General features: G+C 47.9%; 1 protein-coding gene across 1 annotated transcript in view; it reads left to right on the top strand.

The window, feature by feature from the left end:
* The first annotated feature begins 355 nt into the window (after positions 1 to 355).
* Positions 356 to 22,868, top strand: part of PTGFRN (prostaglandin F2 receptor inhibitor) — an 81,204-nt gene continuing 58,691 nt past the window's right edge. Inside the window, exon 1 of the mRNA XM_032249617.1 lies at positions 356 to 687. Coding sequence (XP_032105508.1) covers positions 639 to 687 — 49 coding nt within the window. The 5' untranslated portion in view covers positions 356 to 638. The remainder of the gene's footprint in view (positions 688 to 22,868) is intronic.

The following is a 22,868-nucleotide window of genomic DNA, read 5'->3' as shown; positions in this document are numbered from 1 at the left end:
GCTTAGCTCAGGACCACAGGCTGAACCAACGGGGAGTTGGCTGAGGACACACTAGACACGCGTGGGTGACTGCAGAGTGATGGAACGGGGGTGTCCCGGGATAGGGCTAAAGCGATGGGATTTCCAGACAAGTCTTTCACAGGCCAACTTTTAAAGGTCGGAGGAAAGTTTCTCGTGGGGTGGGGGCCCGGAGGGGAGGGCAGGGTGGGCTCCGACGCCTCCTCGCCTTTAAGCGGGTGGCCCCGGCCCTGTCTCCGTTACCTGGAGCGGGGAGGGGCTTGGGAAAGTTTGTGTTTGTTGCTGGCAAAGCGCCGGATGGGAGGCGCGGGCGGGCGGGCGCTGCGGTTCTTCCCTTCTGCTTTCGGGAAGCGGTCGGGGCTGCACACTCGGAGCGGCGGGGCCGGCTCCAGGGCCCGGCCGGCTGGAGGAGGGAGGGGAGGAGGCGGGAGGGAGCGAGCGGAGCCAGGGGCGCACGTACGCCCCAGCGCTGGGATTGATCGGCTCGCGGGGAGAGCGGAGCAGGCGCGCGGCCCAGGCGGAGGAGCGCCGACTCTGGAGCAGCCGGAGCTGGAGGAGGAGGAGGAGGAGAGGCGGCGGGGAAGGAGGAGGAGGGGGAGAGTCGCTCCCGCCGGGCGAGCATGGGGCGCCTGGCGCCGAGGCCGCTGCTGCTGGCGCTCCTGTGGCTGGGTGAGTGTGCGCGGGGCTCGGGAGGGCGCAGGGGGACTGGCGGGGCCCCGGGGGGCTCGGCGGGGCGCGGCTGCAGCACGCGGCCTGGGGCGCGGAGGGTGCCCGGGCTGCTCGCGGGAAACCCGGCCGGGGAGCGCGGGCGGCTCGGCCCGGAGGGGAGCGGCCGTGGGGCCGCCCGGAGCCTGGCGCGAATCCGCCCGGGCCCCGCGCACAGGGTGCAAGTGGTCGCTCCGCCAGGCCGAGCCTCGCCCCCCGCATGTGCCGGGGGGAGTGGCCCCGGGCCGGCTTTCCCCGGCCCTCCCTACCTGTTGGCCGCCCGGAGCCCGGCTCACCTTGAACTCCCGGCCCGGAAGGTGCTGCGGTCCCGGCGCGGGTCCCCGGCTCCGGAGCGGAAATGTGAGCCGGGATCTGCCCCGCCATAGCCGCCGCCGGCCGCGCCGCTCTTCCCCGAGCCCGCGCGGAGTTGCTTTTCCAGGGAAGCGAGAGAATCCTCCAACTTCCTTCCACGAAGGTCACAGCGTGGCCCCGAGCGTTACAATGGAAATCGGCGTGCGAGCCCTGCCGTCATTTTCCTCGTGGCTGGGTCTTGTGCCTCAGTCTTTTCTTTTAGCTTTTCTTGAAGCTGCCTAGATGCATATTTATACACAAAGACCTAAGAGCCTGGCTTCTCCAACTTTTTCTACCTGTTACTTTTCCTCCCTTACTGTCCCCTCGTCTTCCACCCTCCGGAAACCCTCGGTGCCCTGTGAGGTTTTGGCCCAGTGCCCTCCCCCCACCCAAGGAATCTTTTGTGGGTTTTTTCCCTCTCCATTTTCCATTCACTCCATACACAGACACCATCTTCACGTAGATCCACATGGTGATCCTAGCCAGCTACGGAAATATGTTTATTAAGTACCCACCATGGTACCCCAGGGCTGACCCTTAAACGCTTTGGTATTCTTGGATCCTTGTGGTCAGTGTCAACCAGGACGAGATGATTCCTGTGACCTGGCCTGGGGTTCTCTTCCAAGGCCCTAGAGAAGGCAGATCTGAGCCTGTTACAGAGCGCGTGCTGTGCGGTGTCCGTCCCATCCAGGTCCCAGCTGCACACAGGTCAAATGACTCCTCTGCACTTATGGCCAGAGGGCCCCAGAGGAGGCCTTCTACAGCCACTCCCCTGCTGGGAACACCTGGGGCCCACACTACTCTAACCCCCTTGACTCCTGCTGCTGGTGAACCAGCCTTGCTAGCTACTGTGTTTTCTTCCTTCACCTTGAAGGGATTTTCTGAACTCTCCCTAAGAGAGCTCGTCCAGCCACGTTGCCTTCAGCTTCAGCCAGTGTGCAGAGAGCTTCCATATCTTCCAGTTAGTTTTATGGCATCTCTTCTGTCGTTCCTGATTCTGGTGCTTTGCTTTTATCTTTGAAACAAGGTCTCACTCTGCCACCCAGTCTGGGTGCACTCCACAGCTCACTGAAGCCTCAAACTCCTGGGCTCAAGTGATGCTCCCACCTCAGCCTCCCGAAGCGCTGGGATTCCCGGCATGCTCCACCACACCCGGTGGTAATGCTTTTAATCTTTACTTTTCACTCTGGGACCCTATGTTTGTGGCACGCTGCTGTGATAGTCCACACACATTAATTGACTTTGTGTCTGGGTCAAGTAGGGCCGTGGCCTAGGTTTGCACACATTGTGCACTGTGCAGCTTCAGGAGCTGCTGTTCACTTTGTAGCCTATGTGAATGACTCCCCCTAGAGTTGTGCAGTTCTCTGAACAACCTGGGTACCAGTTAGAAGGGTGGAATGAGGTAGAACTTTGAAAACAATGCCCTTGAGTAATCATAATAAGGGGGGAAGAGGGAGGGGGCAAAGAGAGACTGACAAAAGCAAAATAGAAGTGGGGGAAGCACAACTTGGGGAAATCTTGATCGTACCCCAACATATCCTGTCCTGGTTGGAGACCTCCTGTGAACTCCACAGGGAATTTCTGTGGTGTCACCAGCCAGTGCCGTTTCACCTGACAGTCCTATGCCCCTTTGATGACTCTCCTGATAACTGCTGCCACAGAATCTCGCTCGGTGTAGCTTCAGCCTGACCTCTGGGAAGGTCTCTGTGTTACACTACTCTAGCACTGTACTGATCCCTGAAATGTAATACGTTGATCAGCAAGATCACCTGTCCTCCTGGGGTGTGACCTGGGTATAATCTTGGTATCACTGCTCTTTTTGATCTCCACATTCATATAGTTTCTCAATTCTTGGCTTTCCCCATAGCACAGACTCCAGCTTCTTCCTTTCCTTCCTGTTTCTACGGCTACTGTCTTGGCCCAGGTCCCGATGGTTTCCCACACAGTTGGTGTCTTCTTGGTTGATTATTTCTTCCAGCTTCCCATTTAAGCTCATCCTTTTCCTAAAGGATCATTTCTGAGGCTCCCACCTGTTCTTACTGGGTCCTCATGACTTTCCTCCAAGGAGATGTTGCCTCTTGTGTTGGTCTTCTCTGGCCCAGACACTTCATTCCAACTAACCTGTAGGCTCTCCTTTATGGAGACTATATTAAACCTTCTGTCCTCTTCTACTTCTCACCTTTTGCTTGTGTCTGAATATTTCCTTTTCCCCCTAAAACTCATTTTCTCTATGAAGCCTTCCTAAGCCTACCTACTGTGATCACACCAGAACCCACCCCGCCGCATAGAGCAGGTTTCACATCCATTGCCTGTGTCTGACTTGTCTTGCCTGTCCACTCAATGTGGCATTTCTTAAGTGGCCACTCTGTGTGTAACTATGTGTTCAATGCTGGGGGTCCCAGACAAATGACCAGGACACACATCTCCCTGAGCGGCTGGCAGGCGTGAGTGGACAGAGTAAAACAGCTAACCACAGGACTGAATGAAATACCTGACGTATTTCATTCAGTCCTGTGGTTAGCTGTTTTATTCTCTCAAACAAGGGAGGGGACGATTAATTTTGACTTGGGGGTTGGGGCTGCTTTTGCTGAAGAGGTGACATTTGATCTGAGCCTTGAGGATAATTAGAATTTTGAAAGAAAGGATAGAAGAGCATTCCAGGCTCTGGGGAAAAGCCTGAAGAGTGGATGAGTGAAAGTGCATGGCTCATTCAGAAATGGCACATAAGTTCCAGGTAGCTGGAGCTGGGGGAACAAGGAAATAATGGGGGTACAATTATTTGGGGGAGGAGGAAATAATGGGTCTAGAAAGGTGGGTTTGGTATATCCTGTGGGGTTTTTTTTTTTTTTTGGAGATGGAATTTCCACCCTTGTTGAGCAGGCTGGAGTGCAATGCTGAGATCTCGGCTCACTGCAATCTCCACCTCCTGGGTTCAATCGATTCTCCTGCCTCAGCCTCCCGAGTAGCTGGGATTACAGGCGTGTGCTACCACGCCTGGCTAATTTTTTCTATTTTTAGTAGAGATGGGGTTTCACCATGTTGGCCAAGCTGGTCCTGAACTCCTGACCTTAGGTGATCTGCTCACCTTGGCCTCCCAAAGTGCTGGGATTACAGGCATGAGCCATCACACCCGGGTGATCCTGTAGGTTTTGCATGCTGTGCTGAGGAGTCTGGACTGGGAGGGGTAGATTTGTTGGCGTGCTGGGTGCTGCCAGGCAGTTTGTGCTCTATCGTTAGAGCAAATATTTACTTCACTGTATGTAGTTGTCTGTTCCCTACCCTGATTGTTTCCCTTGGGGGCAGGGGCAACGTTGGTTTTGTTCACTACAATGTCCCTTTTACTAATAGGATATATAACCCATACGGGGTGTTCGATACCTACTGGCTGACTGAATACTTATAAATATATATGTCGTTTTTTTCTGTGGGGATGGGTAGCCATTAAAAGTTTGTAGGGCGAGATTAGCAGGACAGGATGATGTGTCTGAGGAGGGTAAACCCTCACCTAGTGCGACATACATTGGAGAGTAGAAGGCATGGAGATTGTGGGGTGGGATTAACATATTCTCTTTATTTAGGTCTTTATTTTTGCAGACCTGTTGAAATACTTCTTTAAATGTCAAAAGCTTTACGTCTGTATTTTAAAAGGACTTTGTATTAATTAAGTAGGCTAACCTGCTCTAACAAATAAACTCAAAGCATGGTGGTTCACACAATAGCTGTGTCTTATGTAAAAATGTGAAGGAGGTGCTTCGGAGGGAAAGTTTGGGTGGGGACCCTGCTTCACACAGTCATTCTGGCTCCCAGGCTGGCGGCAGTTCCTCTGTCTTCAACTCACGGTTTCTGGAATCTCTTTGGTTAGTCGTCATCAACAATCTAGCCCCTATAAAGGAGGAAAAAGCATGGAGTAGAATATATGGAGTCTTTGTGGGTCAAACTTGAAAGTGGCACACATCATTTCTACACACATTCTATCGGAGAGAATTTGGGTGTAAGCCACACTAGCTGTAAGGAAAGCTGGGAAGCCATGTGCCAGCTACTATGGAAGAAGGGAAGGACAGATTTTGAGGGAACAGAAGTCTCTGTGTTACTTATAAAGGATATAAGATTGAAAGAGAAATGTGGGCTAAACACAGTGGCTCGCGCCTGCAATCCCAGCACTTTGGGGTGCCAAGGCAGGAGGATTACTTGAGATCAGGAGATCAAGACCAGCCTGTGCAGCATAGTGAGACCTCCATCTCTACTGAGAAAAAAGAAAAGTTAGCCAGGTATGGTAGCTGTGGTTCCAGCTACTTGGGAGGCTGAGTGGGGAGGATCACTTGAGCCTGGGAGGTCAAGGCTATAGGGGGCCCTGATCGTACCACTGCACTCCTGCTTGGACAGCAGAGCAAGATCCTGTCTCAAAAAAAAGGAAAGAGGCCGGGCGCGGTGGCTCAAGCCTGTAATCCCAGCACTTTGGGAGGCCGAGGCGGGTGGATCACGAGGTCAAGAAATCGAGACCATCCTGGTCAACCTGGTGAAACCCCGTCTCTACTAAAATACAAAAAATTAGCTGGGCATGGTGGCGTATGCCTGTAATCCCAGCTACCCAGGAGGCTGAGGCAGGAGAATTGCCTGAACCCAGGAGGCGGAGGTTGCGGTGAGCCGAGATCGCACCATTGCACTCCAGCCTGGGTAACATGAGTGAAACTCCGTCTCAAAAAAAAAAAAAAAAAAAAAAAAAAAAAGGAAAGAAAATGTGTCCACCCTCCTGCCCGGGCATAATCACTCCTATTTAACGTGTGTATGTGTGTGTCTCTGCTTACTGAATATTTTGTTTGTTTTTTTTCCTTATAGCTTCTGTACAAGGCTCTGTACCTAATGGGCACAGTAATAATAGCTACTATTTCTAGTGTGCATATCGAGCGTCAAGCTCTGATATACATTCTGGTATTTATTCCCCACAGCAATACTTTGAGGAACTCACTATTATTTTCTCCTTATTACAGATAAGGAAACTGATGCCCAGAAAAGTTAGATAACTTGTTCAGAGTCATACAGATACTCCCTAGCAAACCCAGGATCTGATCTCAGGACTCCGTTCTGCCTCTGCTAATGAAAAGTTGACTAATGTTCGCTAGACCTTATGCTGTGTATTGCTTGAGATTAGCTTAGGCAAAGAAGGATGATAGTGGTTTCAAAGTGAAACTGCATTTCAAAATAGGAGGATCCAGGGTGAGTGCAGCCCAGGCACACTTCCTGAAGGGAAGGGCAGTGCCAGCATATACCTCGGAGGTGTGGCATCTCTGCAGCCCTAGCAGGTGGCCACACCTGCTCTGAGGACAGGGGCTGAAAGTAACTGCCTCTGGAAAGCACCAAAGGAGGAGGAAGGCCAGCAGGAGGAACCCCAGTGAATCCATCCAGCTTTCACAGTCTTTGAAGTACTGTGGGCTTCAGAGATTCCTTGGCACTCATTTTAGCCTTGTTAACAGAATTCCTGTATGTGCCAAGCTGATTAATGCCTGCCCTGGCTATAATTATTCTTATTAGCCTGCTGAATAGGAACTCTAGTTGTCAGTGATCGTTCCTTACAAGGCAGCAGGCGACTCGGCATTTATATGGCTATTTTGTTTCAGCGGTGAGCTGCGGAGCTGATGTTCCCCCCATAGATTGAATGTACATTTTCATATCGGCACTGCGTCTGGCAGTTAAATAAGGTGTGTGCTTGTCTGTCAGTGTGTGTCTGCATCTCACTTTATCAAATGAAGTTGGAGGGACGCTGTCCAGGCAGTTCATAGCTGTTTCGTTTAATTGCATTGGTTTCTTAAAGGCAGGGTTGCAAGGCCATTTGACTCTGCTTTGGGAAAATAACTTGAACTGGCAAAAATTCTTCATAATTTATCTTCTGGAAAAGACGAAGTGCTGCAGTTGGCACAGTTAGTGGTTTTTTCAATCTTGGAATATTTCTCCCCATACCAACTGTAGACTTTGGGAAACAACAGAATTAGACCCAGTAGTTAACGTCGTCACTCCCCAGCAATAGGCGTTTCCAGTGGGCTGGAGATCATGACACTGTGCATTTGCTTGTGTTCTTCCAATGCTGATTTCTCCACAATACTCTGTAAGTGTTTGTGGTAGATGATGGAGTCACTATGCAGCATGATTCAAGTGTAAGTAAAATGTTCTGGGACCTTAATTGCATCCTGTTTCACACCTTTATAAGCAGTTAGAATATGAAAATATTTACGTCACTTGGGGTATTCATAGGAGTGGAGAGGAACCCGTGGCTGGTGTTGCTCTGTCTAGGATGAATCTGGCGTAGAACGGTGAAGACTGGAATTGTGCTTAAGGGTTCCGGGCACATTTCAGAGTGGGTGCTACTTTGGAATCCTAATGAAAAAGAGATAGTGTGCAGACAGATGAGTTACTTCTTGGAGTTTAAAAGTGACACCAAGTCAAGTATCTTCTGATATTGGCCCTTCCTTGCTCTTATTTAGAGCTGGACTCGACAGAACTCCCCAGCTTGTGGGCCACGGTAAGGGACCCACATAGGTTTCAGGTGGGTCGTCATGATATTGATACCCACAGGGCAGGGGCTGCCTGTAAATCCAAAGACCTGCTTACCCAGAGAGCTGTGCAGATAGATCATTTCCTGTGTGTGCTATGATTTGACGAGGGATGGCAGTTCTCTCCACTTGGTGAGCTATCGCCCGTTAGCCCCAGCCTTGGAATGAGCTGTTTGAAGATGCAAGGTGAGCAGCTCGGTAACACGGCTAGCAGCTCATTTATTCAGCAAATATTGAGCAAGCGCCTGCTATTACATGCCAGGCATGGCTCTGAGGAATTCCTCTATGAACAAAGCAGGCTCAGATCTGCCCTCAAAGGGTCGGACAGGATGTACTAGATGTCAGAAAGTGGACGATTGAGATGGGGGTCAAGGGCAGGTTCTTGGAAATGCCTGCAGTGAGGAGACAGGAAATGAAAGGGAGAGTTCTGGGAGTAGTCGGGGAACAGAAGTACCAGGAGAGCACGCTGTCGGAAGCCAAGCAGAGATGGGTGTGAGTGGACTTGTTAAAGAGGGATTGGTCACATGCCGCTGCAGAACTGGAAGGATAAAGACAGAGGAGCCCTTGGATATGGGCACTGCAAAGTCTGCCCAAACGATGAAGGAGGAAGAAAAATCACAGGACTTGAGAAGTGGGTGGAGTGGGGAGGAACTCTGAGTCAGAAATGATCGCCACCTTTTACACGGCGCGGAGCAGAAGACCACTGTGAGGGCAGTGGCTCGGCACGGCAGAACTGACCAACTCAGACAGGATCCCGGAGTTGCCAAGCATGCCCGCAGGCCAGCTGGGGAGACTCTGGGGGCAAAGAACAGGCTGAAGAGCGGTGAGCAGGCATGACTACTGGGTGTGGACTCCAGATAAGGTGGCACAGGGGGTTTTGGGGTGCAAGTAGGAGCCCTAGCCTTGAGGAGCCGGAGAAGAGGGAAGGGAGAGGGAGAGGAGAGCATGGAGAGAGCACCGTGGTGTGGCATGCAGCCTCTGCAGCGCTCTCAGACTTCCCAGCCCTAAGAGTGACCCCAAGACTTCCACAGACATGCTAGTTAGAGGTTATCTATGTGTTCCCTTGTTCCCCCTCTCTGTCTCTTTAGAACAGGGTCTCACGCTATCACTGCAGCTGGATTACAGTGGTGCAATCATGACTCATTGCAGCATGAAACTCCGGGGCTCAAATAATCCTCCCACCTAAGCCTCCTGAATAGCTAGGACTGCAGGTATGCACCACCATGCCTGGCTAATTTTTTATCTTTTATCTTTTTTCTTTCTTTCTTTCTTCTGAGACAAAATCTCACTCTGTCACCCAGGCTGTAGTGCAGTGGTGCAATCTCAGCTCACTGCAACCTCCGCCTCCCAGGTTGAAGCAGTTCTCCTGCCTCAGCCTCCTGAGTAGCTGAGGTGCCCGCCACCATGTCTGGCTAATTTTTGTGTTTTTAGTAGAGACAGGGTTTCACCATATTGGCCAGGCTGGTCTCAAATTCCTGACCTCGTGATCCACCTGCCTCAGTCTCCCAAAGTGCTGGGGTTACAGGCATGAGCCACTGTGCCCAGTCATTTTTTATCTTTTTTCTAGAGGCAGGGTCTTGCTATGTTTCTCAGGCTGGCCTCAAACTCCTGGCCTCAAGTGATCCTTCTGCTTCAGGCTCCCAAAATGTGGTGAGCCACTGCGCCTGACCTGTATGTTCCCTTTCTGTATCTGCACACACGAAGTTTCCCCTACGTCCCTCAGGGTGTCTTCTTCCATGTTGATTGGTAGAATTAACTTACTCTCTGATAGCTTTTAGGTCTTTGGCTGTTAGGTGGAATCCCTAGCACAATGCAAAGACGGATTATGAAATGCAAGGAACTCTTGCATTTCATAATCCATCTTTCTGTCATTCACATCAGCTAAGAAGATTTTAATAGTTTGTATTACAAATAAACCATTACTTGTGCATTTTTAAAACCTACTTCTGTTCTTTACACCCTTCCATCCTTGCCTCATCTCCCAATTAAAAGAGGAAAAACTATGGTTCAGGCTTCAGAGTCAGCCTTTCGTTTGAATCCTGCCTCTCCTCAGTGTGAACCTTGGACAGGTTTTCCAACCTCTCTGAATCTCACTTTCTGTCTCTGTGAAATAGGAATAATACCTCACTGGCAGGTTTTTCATGAAGATCAAAAAACAACATATTTAGAAAAATGCAAACATTAGTATATGTAAGTTCTTAGAACTCTGCTACCCCAGGTGTGTTCTGGGGACCAGCAGCATTGGCAGCACCTGGGGGAATCTCAGGTCCAACCTTGTGAATGGAAGTTTGCATTTGAACAAGATCCCCAGGAGATTCAAATGCATGCTAAAGTTTGAGGAGCATGTCTGGAGGAGTGTTTGGCACACAAAGTATCGGTAGTCTGGGCTTTCTCAGTGGGTCTGAGGCAAAGCCATGGTCAGAGTCAGAGCTGGAGGAGAGTGGGCTAGGGCTGGACCCCACGGGAATGTGACGGGCATTCACTTAGCAATAAAGGATGGAGGATAGCGTAGGTCTGTAGTGGACGCAGTGGGCCTAGTTTTGTGGCTTTATCCCACCAAGTTTGGCAGTTTTCTCCATGGAATAAGGGTGGAAGGATGAGGGATAAAGGAACCAAGGGAACTGATGAGAACATCACAGACAAGACTGGCCATGGAGTACAGGTGGGATAGGCAGGTGAGTGGGGCTTCCAGGCCTGATGTCACTGCAGAAGGTCTGAGGGCCTGGAGGACGTGATGAGGGCATTAAAGCAGATTCTGAGGTGCAAGGGAGTGGGTAGTCTAGGAAAGTAGCAGGTGCTGGCCAAGAGAGGTAACTTCTGAGTTCAGGGTTTTGGCAGCACACATCTAAGGGGCAACAGGCTGGATGGCCAGTAGTCGCATAAGCATTTTTTCAGAGGTTTTGCTTCTTCCCCGATTTGGGCTGCTTGAGCTAATATCTGACTGGTTTGGGCCTGGGTGGATCACGAAAGAGGAGTGTGACTTAGAAGCATTAGTCCTGGGTGCTGTGGGAAAAGGCAGTAACCTATGACCAGGACGAACTGGGGGCTGAGGAGCAGGTGTGATGCGGATAAACCAGTATGAGCGTTCTTTTTTTCCCTAAGAAATTCCTGCCTGCCTTTTTTGTAGTATTTATTTTGTGCCAGGCACTATACTTTCTTTTCTTTGTTTAAAGAGATGGGGTCTCTGTCACCTAGGCTGGAGTGTAATGTGGCGATGATAGCCCACTGCAGCCTCAACCTCCCAAGTTCAAGCGATCCTCCCATCTCAGCCTCCCGAGCAGCTGAGACCGCTAATGCACTTCCCATAGATTAACTCACTTAGCAGGCTTCATAGTCCCATGAGGGTAGCCACTGTTGTTACCCCTATTAGATAGGTGAGCAAACTGAGTCACGGAGAGGTGAAGTCACTTGCTCAGGGTCACAGTGTAAGTGGCAGACCTGAAATTCAAATTCAGGTAGCGTGGCTCCAGAGTCTGGGTTCATAACTGCAGGACACTAGTCTGTCTTTCCATGTTAGCCAAAATATACCTTTGAAAACACTGAAAGGAATTGATATAATTAACTAAATTGTGGAAACAGTTGTACAGGAGGCTTGGATTTTGGCTCTTGTCCTTCTACTCACAAGTTTTGTGACTTTGGACAAGTAGCTGAATAGCTCTCAGCCCTTGTAAAAGGAGGATTGGGCCAGCTGATCCCCAAGGTCTCCCCTTCCATCTCCAGAATTCTTTGCGTCCACACTGACCTCTGCTGTTGGCCATGTGGCCTCTTGGCCCAGCCCTGGCTTCCTGCCCATCTTCTGAGCACTCCTTATGATTCTGTAGCCTGAGCCTGTTGTCTCACCTGTCTAGTGCCTTTTCACCACAGTGGGTCAGTGCCTCTGAGGGCTCTGGAAATTGTTCTGTTCTGTGTTGGTAGCTGCTGCCTCCTTCTGGCCCATTTCCTGTGCACTAAGGATCTTTTCCCTGTGGTTGTCTAGGGTACAGAGGTGTCCCCACCACCAGGCTAACTGGGCTTTCAGACAGACCTCTGGGGAAAGTCACAGAAACAGGAGAACCAATAAGACATTTCTAGATGACAGACAGTTTCTTATCATTACTGATTTTTGTGTGTGCATGTGCAAGTTTTGATTGAGGGTATCAACCATGAGCAAGCTGGGGCTGACTAATCAAGCCTCAAAATGTGACCTGTGTCTTCTCCCTTCAGCTTAGAAAAGAGCCTGGAAGATGCTCCACAGGTTGCCCTTTTCCCAGTACACCCCAGACCACAGTGAGAAGAGACGTAGACATCTTTAGATGTGTATAACTATTGCCACTACTTTGGATTTTACACCTTTTCTGAAGGGCAAAAGAGTTGAAATACTTTTTTTTTTCCCCTCAAGTAGGGTCTTGCTCTGTTGCCCAGGCTGGAGTAGAGTGGCACGATCTTGGTTCATTGCAACCACCGCCTCCTGGGTTCAAGCGATTCTCATGCCTCAGCCACCCAAGTAGATTACAGGCATGTGCCACCACGCTGGGCTAATTTTTATATTTTTAGTAGAGACGGGGTTTCGCCATGTTGGCCAGGCTGATCTTGAACTCCTGGCCTCAAGTGATCCGCCCACCTTGGCCTCCCAAAGTGCTGGGATTACAGGTGTGAGCCACGATGCCCAGCTGAAGAGTTGAAATTCTGACATCTCCAGTCAATAGACTCAACTGGTTAAAAAATGTGCCCCTAGCATTTGGGGACTTTCTTCCTTTTCATTGCTTCGGTCTAAACCAGGAAGGTTCAAAATGATGCTGGATAAATACCACCTCCTCGTACCTTCTAGAAGGGCTATATATTACAGAAGGAACTTGTGTGTGTGAGCTCAGTCCTCACTGCATCTTGGCTGCTGCCTGGCCCTCCCTGGCTGCTTTGAGGTGTTACTGTTGATGCTGCTGCTAAGCCCAGTGATTTCATCTCACTGGATTTGGATGCAGATATTTTTGAGGCTTACCAAGAACTTGTGAATTCTGGGCTGTGTTTGAAGTAGCTTGCTGTCTTGTGCTGTTCCAGAGGTGAACGGGAGGATAGTGCTTTGTGAAACCATTGCCCCTTTAGGATGTACTGAGAAGAGAATATTAGCTGATTTGGTGTCTGTCCAATGTATGCCACTTTGCTTATGTTGCAGTGAGGAGTTAAAAAGACACACACACTTTTGGCACAACTATTCATTTTTCCATTTTCTGAAAGCTGGCACATCCAAACATTTTCTTATTTATTAGAAGACATTAAAGTCCATCATCTTTGAGAAATCATTACAGTAAGTTCCAAGTTAAGACCATAGTGTCTAACTCATGGCATGGTACAGCACAGGGTACTTAGTCACATTAGTCAAAGTAAAAACAGTTATGACCTTTGAAGGAATAAATTATTTGTGTCCAACTTTACTCCTCAGTACAGGTCATTGCTACCTTTCTTTGTGATCTTATTTTTTTAGTGCTTCAGCAGCATTAAGGGAATATTGACTGTGTTTCTGGTACAAGATTACAAAGTCCAAAATGGAATGGAACCAGTTATAACTGAATGGCAGAATGGATCATAGGTGTTTTATAAAGGCCTGGGTGAATGAGTTATTAGATCACTGTACATATGCGGCTGTCAGAATTAGAGAGATGAAACTGAGGCTGGGGCAGTTATTACAGAAAAGCTCCGTGGAGCAAGTGGGGCTGGAGAGTCAAGAGGCAGGAACAGAAAATGCATTTCAGGTATGAAAGTGGGCAGTACAGTTTCTCAGAGGTGGGAGTAGATAAATGTGTGCGGGTTGGTGTCCCAACCTTGGGGATTAGCTGACTTAAGATGGAAAGTAATAGAGACCTTAGGGGATGTGGATATTAAACTCTGGGGAGCAGGGGTTGGTGGAGAAGAAGAATGTGAGCAAAGTCACCCTGAAAGATGTTGGCAGCATCGCTAGCGCCCACAGAGCAGCTAAGAGCCGGCATGTGTGAGTGAGGCTGGAGAGGTCCGCTGGGGCTTACAGGAAGCCAGCCTGCTAAATTAAGGTGATAAGTCAGGCCATAATCCTATTTTTGCTTGTTTCTCATAAAGAAAACAACTCACAAAACAATTACCGATGTTACCCCCCCGATAGTTTATCGGAGCATTTCTTCAAAGGACTGTCACCTGGTAAGAGACACAGATAAGTTTTAGAGCAATAATGGGGAATTTTAGTTGGTTTTCTATGGAAACAAGGTTTATGCAATCATGTGGTCTATTCATGGGAGTCCCACTTTCATTACCATTTATCCCACAATCAAGTATCAGTGGAAACAGCAGTATGAGTCCCAGAAAGCCTAGCGTTGTACCTGCCTAGTAAATAATAAGGAAAGGTACCTCTGTTAGCCCATCTAGGGAGGGCCACAGAGGTAGCAAGGTGGTAATATACTGATCAGCGGTACCCTCAGGGACTCCGCATTCCCCACCCAGTTAGCTTGCCCCATAGGCTGAAAGGTAGTTATCATACAGTAGGATGTGAGTTTGGTCTAGAAAACAGTAATGATGAGGCAAGCTCTGTTTTCCATCCAGAATATTCCTTTAAGGCATTTGGGCCTCAAGACAAAGAAGTGTGAAAACTGAGCTCAGAATCAAGTGTGGGTGACCCCTCTTGAGGTTTTCCCAAGTATACTTCACTCCAGGTCTTTAGAAATGACTGTAAGATAGATACACACAATACCTTCTTTGGTTTATCTATTTGTCTTGGAATTATTTCCTGTTATTTGATTCTTTGCATTTCAAGTAAAGCCTCATCTCTTCAGAGAAATGAGGACATGTTTGGACCCAGGAGTGCTGCCGCCCACAGCAGGGTCCAGCCTGCATCAGCTCTTGGTGAGCCACCTTCCTTCAGCTTCTGATGATCTGTTTATTAGGATGAGCGTTTGTGTGTCTCACCCCACGGACAGCAGCTCGAAAGCGGGATCATGTCTGTTTTTGCTTACCCCAGCATGTAGGAACTTGAATCTTTGCATAATTCAATTAATGTATGTGCTTAGAAAAATGCCTGTAAGATGTATATATTACATATATAATACATACTGTATATGATATATACAACACATATTTTAAATTGTGGACCTTAAGTTATAAAGGGGGCAGAAATGATCCATGTGTCTTTACTGTCTCTCATATGTGTGCTTATCTGTTTTTGTTGCTATTGTGGGAAGAATTGCGTGTGACTTCATTTCTAAGACAGAGGTTTTCGTGGCAGAGTAGGAGAAAATGAAATCTACACGTGAAAAAGAAGGGGTGAGAAAAGTCTCCATTCTTCTTCCTGTGGGTTTTCTCGTGTTTTCCTTGGCAGCTTGGGTGGAAGACGGATGACTCATGGGTTCTCATTATTGTCTCTCCACTGCCTCTACCCCTTCCCTTTGCGGGATTGGTATAACCATTTCCACCCCAAAGTGGCACGTGCTCCCTTCCCAGGCTTCGTCCTGGCTGCTCACAGCCTAGAGAAGCAGACTCCTTCAGTCCCAGCGTAGGCGTCAAGTGCCTTGTGGCTGGGTTCTTTCAAACCACGGACGGTCTGCTTGTCACCACTCTTCTAGGGAGCAGCCAGCGCTGAGCCACGTCTGAGCAAAGGGGCAATGGTGCTCACTGCCTAGTTCATAACCACTATTTATTATCTACCCCACGTCGGGCATTGTTCTAGATGCGGGGGTGCTTAAAAACAGAGCGACGCAGTCCTTTGACTCCTCCAGCAGCCAGTCTAAATGTGGAGGCATGACATACACACAGGAGGAGAGGTGGCACAGACAAAGTGTCCTCCAAGGATTGTTAAACAAATGGGGAAAAACTGAACGTTAGAGAAGAGGGAGAGGATTCTGGGAGCGCTTTAGGCACAGGCGCTTTTGCAGAAAAGGTAAGCATGATCCTCTGGATCCGTTCATATCACTTCCTATGTCTCGTCTCTACCTGTGCATGTAGTTTGAAAGGCACGTGCACTAAGCCATGTCCGGACTGGGGACTTTTGCAAGGATCCAAAGCACCCAGATAGTTGATTTTTACTAGCCCCAAAGAAGAGTGAAAAGAAAAGTGATGTGGTGAGTTTTGGGGTTTAGAATCTTGAGATTGTGTCACTTCCCAAGGTGCCGAGAACTGGTCTCTTGACTGATGCCGTGTGCCTCAGTTGCCCCAACCACATGCTCTTTGCTCTCTGTCATGAACTGGCAAAGGGCTGTTTTTGAAAATTCATTGATGAAAGGCTGTTTCTTAAATTATTGAGATTATACACTTTCTGTTAAGCCCCCTGGCTAGTGATCTGAAGATCAAATCTGGCCCTAACATTGCAGAAGCTCATTGAGATAGGAGTGATCACACTCAGTGCATCAGCAGGCATGCTGCTGGGCTGGGGGTGTGGTGATGAGCAGCCCCTCCAGAGCCTCACAGGGATGCTCACAGGCAGTTGGCTCCAGGTGATCATGGTGGCGAGCAGAGCCTCAGCAGGCACCTTCTAAACTCTGCCTGAGCTGGGGGCCGAGGTGGGAAGGGATCAGTAGAGCCTTCAGCAAGCTGGACTCACTTGAGCTCATTAAGTCTTGATGATCAGTACGTTTTTTGTCTGGCAGAGAAGGGGCTGGTAGTTTACTTTAGGCTGAGTGAAGAGCACAGAGAAAGAAATAAACAATCCGGCGCAGTGGCTCACACCTATAATCCCGGCACTTTGGGAGGCTGAGGCAGGTAGATCGCTTGAGGCCAAGAGTTCAAGACCACCCTGGCCAACATGGTAAAACCCTGTCTTCATTAAAAATCCAAAAATAATCTGGGCATGATGGCATATACCTGTAATCCTGGCTACTCGGACGTTGAGGCATGAGAATTGCTTGAACCCAGGAGGCAGAGGTTGCAGTGAGCTGAGATTGCCCCACCACACTCCAGCCTGGGCAACAGAGAGGGACTCCATCTCAAAAAAAAAAGAAAACTTTTTGCAGCTGGCATGGAGGGTTGAGTTGTGGGGTTTTAGAGGGAAAGGATTGAGACTGGAGAGAAAGCCCTGAGTGTAAAGAGCCTTGTGTGTCACTCAAGGAACTTAAGCCTAATATCAGAGATGAATTTGTTTGTTTTTTCCTGATTCTGCCTTCCCTAAAAAGCTGGACGTCCCTCCTTTCCTTTATTTACTTGACGTTTTTAAAAGGTCTTCATCTTGTCATGGGACTCACCTCCTCCCAACTTTTCTATAAGTCAACATACTGTTCCATCTTTATCGATTCTGATACTTGGCTAGGTTTTAGCTCATCAGCTTTCCGTGATGATGTGGTTCTGCACACAGTAGGCATGCAGCAAAAAAAATATACTGAATGAAGGAATGAAGTATCAGATTGTAGTTAAAGTGTTCCTTAAAGGGCAGATGAACCCAGAGTCTTTTTCTGTTGAATTCCCTCCATGCTAGACTGTTAAATAACACTGTACCCCTTACTGAGCCTCATCAGGGAAGCTCAGCATAGACCCCTCATCACCCATGGCTTCTGGCACTGTGTCTACAAATGACAAGGGCAGGTTTAAGGTGTTGTTGGGGAGGAGGGGTGGATGAGGCAAAGGAGGAGCTGACAGTGGATCTAGGGAATAGTCAAACGAGGGGAGATCCTTTAGCTCTCGTTTTTAGGCCTTCACTTCCCCAACTCCTTCCATAATTGTGTAAGGTCTAATTCCTCTAATAAACACATTATTCCACAGTATTTATGAGGGCTCACAGCCGCCCGAGGAGGAGAGTCGGGTGGGTGAGGGGAGTTCTGATTATCTCAGGTGCTTTTTATGATCATATGCAAGTTTAAACACAATATGAATCTCCCATTCTCATAAACTAGAGGCTAAAAGGAGGACCAGGTGTTCACACAGAACTTGGCAGATGATGTTGGCCAGTTTGAATGTGGAGAGGATTAAAAATGTCTGAGCAGGGAGGGATGCTGAGCGGTGCTTGGGCCTCTGGCAGCTGTTAATTTTATAGAATGTGCTAAAATAAACCTTGTGGATAGATCTTGCCTCAGCCTTTTCTATCTCTGGTCCTTGGACAGAGAATTGTTTAAATCATTTCATGTTTATTGAGTTATTTTGGTTAATCATCAGTACAGATGGCCTCTAAGTGGCTTTTGCATCTCTTTTTTTTTTTAATTATTATTGCTTGGTCACATAACTTCTCAGAACCTCAGTTTCCTTCTTTAATCTTCTCAAAGTTGAACATTAAATCATATGAACAGGATTTGCAAACTATAAAGCAATCCAGTGCTATGCATGTAAGGTGTCTTTTTTTTTGTCAATTACTGAGTCTTTAAGGGCAAATTGTCTACTCAATACGGTTTTCTGTGTTAGGATTCCATCAGGGAAGCAGAGCCCTTATAAATATTGTGGAATAACATTTATTAGAGGAATAAGACCTTACACAATTACAGAAGAAGCTGGGAAAGTGAAGGCCTGACAAGGAGAGTTAAAGTATCAGGAAAAGTCATGAGGCAGCTGCCTTGAAGCACTGCTATGTGGACAAGTTGAAGCTTGCAGAGGAATCCGGGAGCCAGGCAGAATGGGCTGGTTTAGGGTTCTGAAGAAGGGCCAATCATGTCTTCACTCAGCTCTGAGATTGCAGCCAAGCGTCTAGTGGTCTTGGGGTCATGTTGGTCCATAAGAATAGCATTTGGGAAGAAAACAGGAGCAGAAAGGGCAAGGACAAACTGGTGCCCAATAGGCCTTCGCATCTCTCCCACATTGCCTTTAACCATGAACTCTACCAGAGTAATGACTACTGCTTTACTTCCACCTCACAAATCTCACATGAAATTCTATTTTGTCCGACCCTAACCCGGAACTACATAGATAAGAGGACTCTGGGATATGTAGTTCCAGCTTAGCCAGGTGACAAAGCCTCACAATTTTATAATATAGAATTAAAGCCTTGACATGATTCTGGCCTACCAGGATTTCTCAAAGGCCACAAATTTAGAAGTAATGTCATAGTTATACCATCTAGTGTTTCACTAGTAAGAAGGAAGTCAGTTAGTTAATGATCCAGTCTTGAAGAAGTACCTGCATTTTTGTTCCTCACTTGTTGGTGGCACTGCATGTCTTTCTGCCTTCCTTGCCATTCTGTGCTTTTTTGTTTTTTTGAAACAGTGTCTCACTGTGTTCCTTGTTGCCCAGGCTGGAGTGCAGTGGTGGAATCATGGCTCACTGCAACCTTTGCATCCCAGGCTCAAGCCATCTTCCTGCCTCTCCCTCCCAAATAGGTAGGACCATAGGCACATGCCACCACGCCCAGCTAATTAAACTTTTTTGTTGTTTTTGAGATGAGATCTCACTATGTTGCCCAGGCTGGTCTTGAACTCCTGGCTTCAAGCCATCCTCCCACCTTAGCCTTCCAAAGTGCTGGGATTACACATGTGATACAGGAGATAATGGTTGTCTTGGCAGCAAAAACTAAGAGAAGTTGCATTAACTGTGAAGAGCCTGTCAGTACTGATGAAATGCAGTCTTTGTCGCCTCCTTTTAATCTTTTTTGATTTCGAGAACATGTGTGTGAAGGCTGAAAGAAGATTTCCAGATATAAATGGCAGGGTAGGTAACATTAAAGCCAGAACTACCAAGTAAATGTCACGTAGAGACAAGATTGAAGTCTCTGGACCACCCTTCTTACCCACTGTGGCCCGTTCGTCACACTGCCCCTTCCTTGTGTTTCTGTAGCCAGGCACAGGCTGACGAGGACTGAGAGAGTGCCTGCTCTAATCATTTTAGCTCCTGGGAAAAATAGCAGACTTTGTGAGATTTAATGCCCACACCTGGACCTTGCCGTCACTTAGTATTCTTTCACCTTTTTGATTGTCAATCCTGATATTTCCCTCTGTGACCACAACCTCCTCCCCTTACTCCTTTCAGATTCCTTCTCTGTTGACCGCATTCTTCATCCTGGTCGTGACTCCCCTGATCTTAAACATTCCTCCTTTCCAGTCCAGCAGGCCGTTCTCACTTTACGTGGCCCCTCATCCAGGGCAGACTCTGGTGGTCAGCGTTTCAGCAGTGAGCTTGTTAACATCCTGGAGCCCTCCGTGGTGTTTCTTTGCCAGACCTCACATTGTATTATATTTCAATAATTCACACCAATCGTAGTTTGTAAGCCTGAGCTTTATAATCTTGTTGGGGAAAATCTCAAAGCTTGTTCATTTGAGATTCCAACAAAGTCCTGACATCTTTACCAGCACCCAGCTCTCCTTTGTGTTCCTTTTGTGATGGTTTCCTATTATATTTCTCCTGATGTTTATTCTAAACCTTTGTCAGGGTCCTTAGCATCTGAACTCCTTTCTACTACTTTACGGAGACAATAGAGACCAAGCAAAGAATCTGCAAGCTTTTGCCTTGAAACTTTTAAATATTTTTACTCATCCTTTCCTCCTTCTAACCTGAAAAAAGGGGCTCTATCTTTAGCTCTCTTTTCTCTCTATGTATATTGTTTCCCTAAGTGACCCCATGCAACCTGTGGCTTTAAATACTATGTATGTGCTGATGACTCTCCAGTGAGTATCTCCAGCTTGGACCTCCCCACTGAGCTCCAGACTTCAACATCCAGCTGCCCACTCCACTGCACGTGCACTTGGTGCCTGGTAGGGATCTCACATTTAAAATGACCAGAAGGCAACTCTTGCTTTCCTTGGTACAAATTTCCTTCCCTGTAATTACTTCGCTGTCACTGTAAGTGGCATCCCCCTATAAGCCAGATGCTCAAATCAGAAGCCTGAATCATTCTTGATTCCTCTCTTCTTCACTCCCCACATTCAAAAAGTCAATTTGTCTTTTCATTTAGATACAGGTTAAGTCCTGAATCTGCCTACTCCTGAGAGTCGCCACCACTGTCAGTCAAGGCCAGTGCCCATCAGCTTTTGCTTGGTCTACGGTAACTTCCCCCATACTGGTGTCCTTGCTTCCAAATTGACCCCATATAATCTATCTTCCCCACAGCAGCCAGACTGAAATTTCTACAAAGAGAGCAGGCTGTATCATTTTCTCGTTTATGTGCTTCCCATTTCAACCAGAATCCAGGGCCCCTGCTCCTCATTCATTGTAACCGGTCACAGTGATCTTTTTTTCTGTACTTTAAACACCCAAGCTTGCTCCATCACAGTGCTTTTATATTTGCTGTTTTGTGTCTGGAACAGTTTTGCCCCAGAGCTTCAATCACTGTCTCTTCCACATTGTGGTCTAAACTCAGACATGACCCTCTCAGAGAGGCCTTTCCTGACCATACCTCATATTGTCATATTTTAACTGAATAGCATTTGTCAGTGGGTCTATTTCATCACTGTCTCCTTCCTAGAACACAGTTTTCCTGCAGGCAGGGACTGGTGGCCGTGTGTCCAGTGCCTGGAAGGTGCTCTGGGGGGCTGACTGGCTGACTTTGCAGGGTGGACCGCCTGCTTGCTGCTTCAGTGCCTTTTTCACGGTTGTGCCTTCTCCTCCCTACATCTTTGACTGTTGCTTCTCTCCTGGCTCTTACTTTCCAAATCCCATCCCTGTCGTTGAAAATGTGCTTTTCTGGAGGTTGCCAGTGACTACTTAGCCATTAGTTCATTTCTCTTTTCTCAACACCCACCTTCCTTGACTTTTCTGCATGTTTGACATTGTTGTTCATTTTTTCCAACAAAAGCATACAATAGGAGTCTGCTCTAGATATTGTGCAGGATGCAGATATTGGTAGGAAACAGCTCCTGCTTTAAAGGAGCTTGCAGTCTATCAGGAACAAGTAGATGAGTATGTCCATTAAAAACAATAGGTGTTGGCTCACGCCTGTAATCCCAGCACTTTGGGAGTCCAAGGCAGGTGGATCACGAGGCGAAGAGATCGAGACCATCCTGGCCAACATGGTGAAACGCTGTCTCTACTAAAAAATACAAAAATTAGCTGGGCGTGGTGGCGCACACCTATAGTCCCAGCTACTCGGGATGCTGAGAAAGGAGAATTGCTTGAACCCAGGAGGCAGAGGTTGCAGTGAGCTGAGATCGTGCCACTGCACTCCAACCTGGCGACAGAGTGAGACTCTGTCTTAAAAAAACAAAACAAAACAGTAGGTGTTACTCCAAACCCTTTCCTGAAATTCTTGCATCCCTTGGCTGCTAGGGCATAAGCCTTTCCTGGCTTCTTCCTAACTGGCTACTATTTTTTTCTTTGCTGGCTCTTTTTCTTCTGCTTGTGCCATAAACGTAGGACTTTGCTGTGATTTTTGTCCCATTCCCTCTTTTCTGTACAGTAATCTGTCTCCTGGTGGCCTCATCCACTCCCGCATCTTCACTGCTGGGCAGATTTCCTCTTTACCCACCTCCCTTCATGCATGTGACTCCACATTGATGTCAGGCTCAAATATCTTTTAGGGGTTTCCATTCCAGCTGCCCGGTAGACATTTCTACTTGTCAAAATCTTGCTATAAGAAAATAGATTTCACCAGTGATGAGCTTCCCTCTGGCTTCTCTCTCCCCTCACAGGTCTACCAGCTGATCCTTCCTCTGTTACGGCTCTCAGAGCTGCCGCCCTTTGATTCCTGCCGTTGCCCTTGCTTTCCTTCTTATCACCTCTCCCTGCCATTGGTAGAGGGCCTCTAAATGGTATCTGGGCCTCCAAGTCTCCTCTCCAGTCTGTTCTTGATATACTGCTTTAGTCACCCTGTCTTCACCACTACCTGCTGTGTTCCCTCGTGGCCCCTTCTAGGTCTTTGCTTATGCTACACCCTTATCTCTGGTCGCTTTCCTCCTTCATGTCTCTGTTCAACCTCCCCCACATCCAACCATTTTTCAAAGGCCCAATTCGAATATTGACACTGCATGAAGCTTTTCATAAACTCCTTTGGATGGAAATGTCCTCATTCTCTTTTGACCCCTGAGGCACCTGTTAGTGCCTGTCTTTGGTTATTTATATCCTTCCTTATACAGGTTGAGCATCCCTAATCCGAACATCCAAAATCTGAAATCCTCCAGAATCTGAATTTTTTGAGCACTGATACATTGCTCAGAGGTCACGCTCAGAGGAAATGCTTGTTGGAGCACTTCGGATTTTGGATTTTTAGATTGGAAATGCTTAACAGGTAACAACGCAAATATTTGAAAATCTGAAATCCCAAACACTTCTGGTCCTAAACATTTTGAATAAAAGATATACAACCTGTAAGACAGTTTCCACTTTTTTTTTTTCTTGAGACACCCAGGCTGGAGTGCAGTGGTGCTATCTCGGCTCACTGGAACCTCCGCCTCCCAGGTTCAAGTGATGCTCCTG

The sequence above is a fragment of the Sapajus apella genome, unplaced genomic scaffold (genome assembly GCF_009761245.1).
Source record: "Sapajus apella isolate SASKATOON/1434 unplaced genomic scaffold, GSC_monkey_1.0 scaffold69, whole genome shotgun sequence".
Lineage (NCBI taxonomy): Eukaryota > Metazoa > Chordata > Mammalia > Primates > Cebidae > Sapajus > Sapajus apella.
This window is presented reverse-complemented; position numbering and strand designations above follow the sequence as displayed.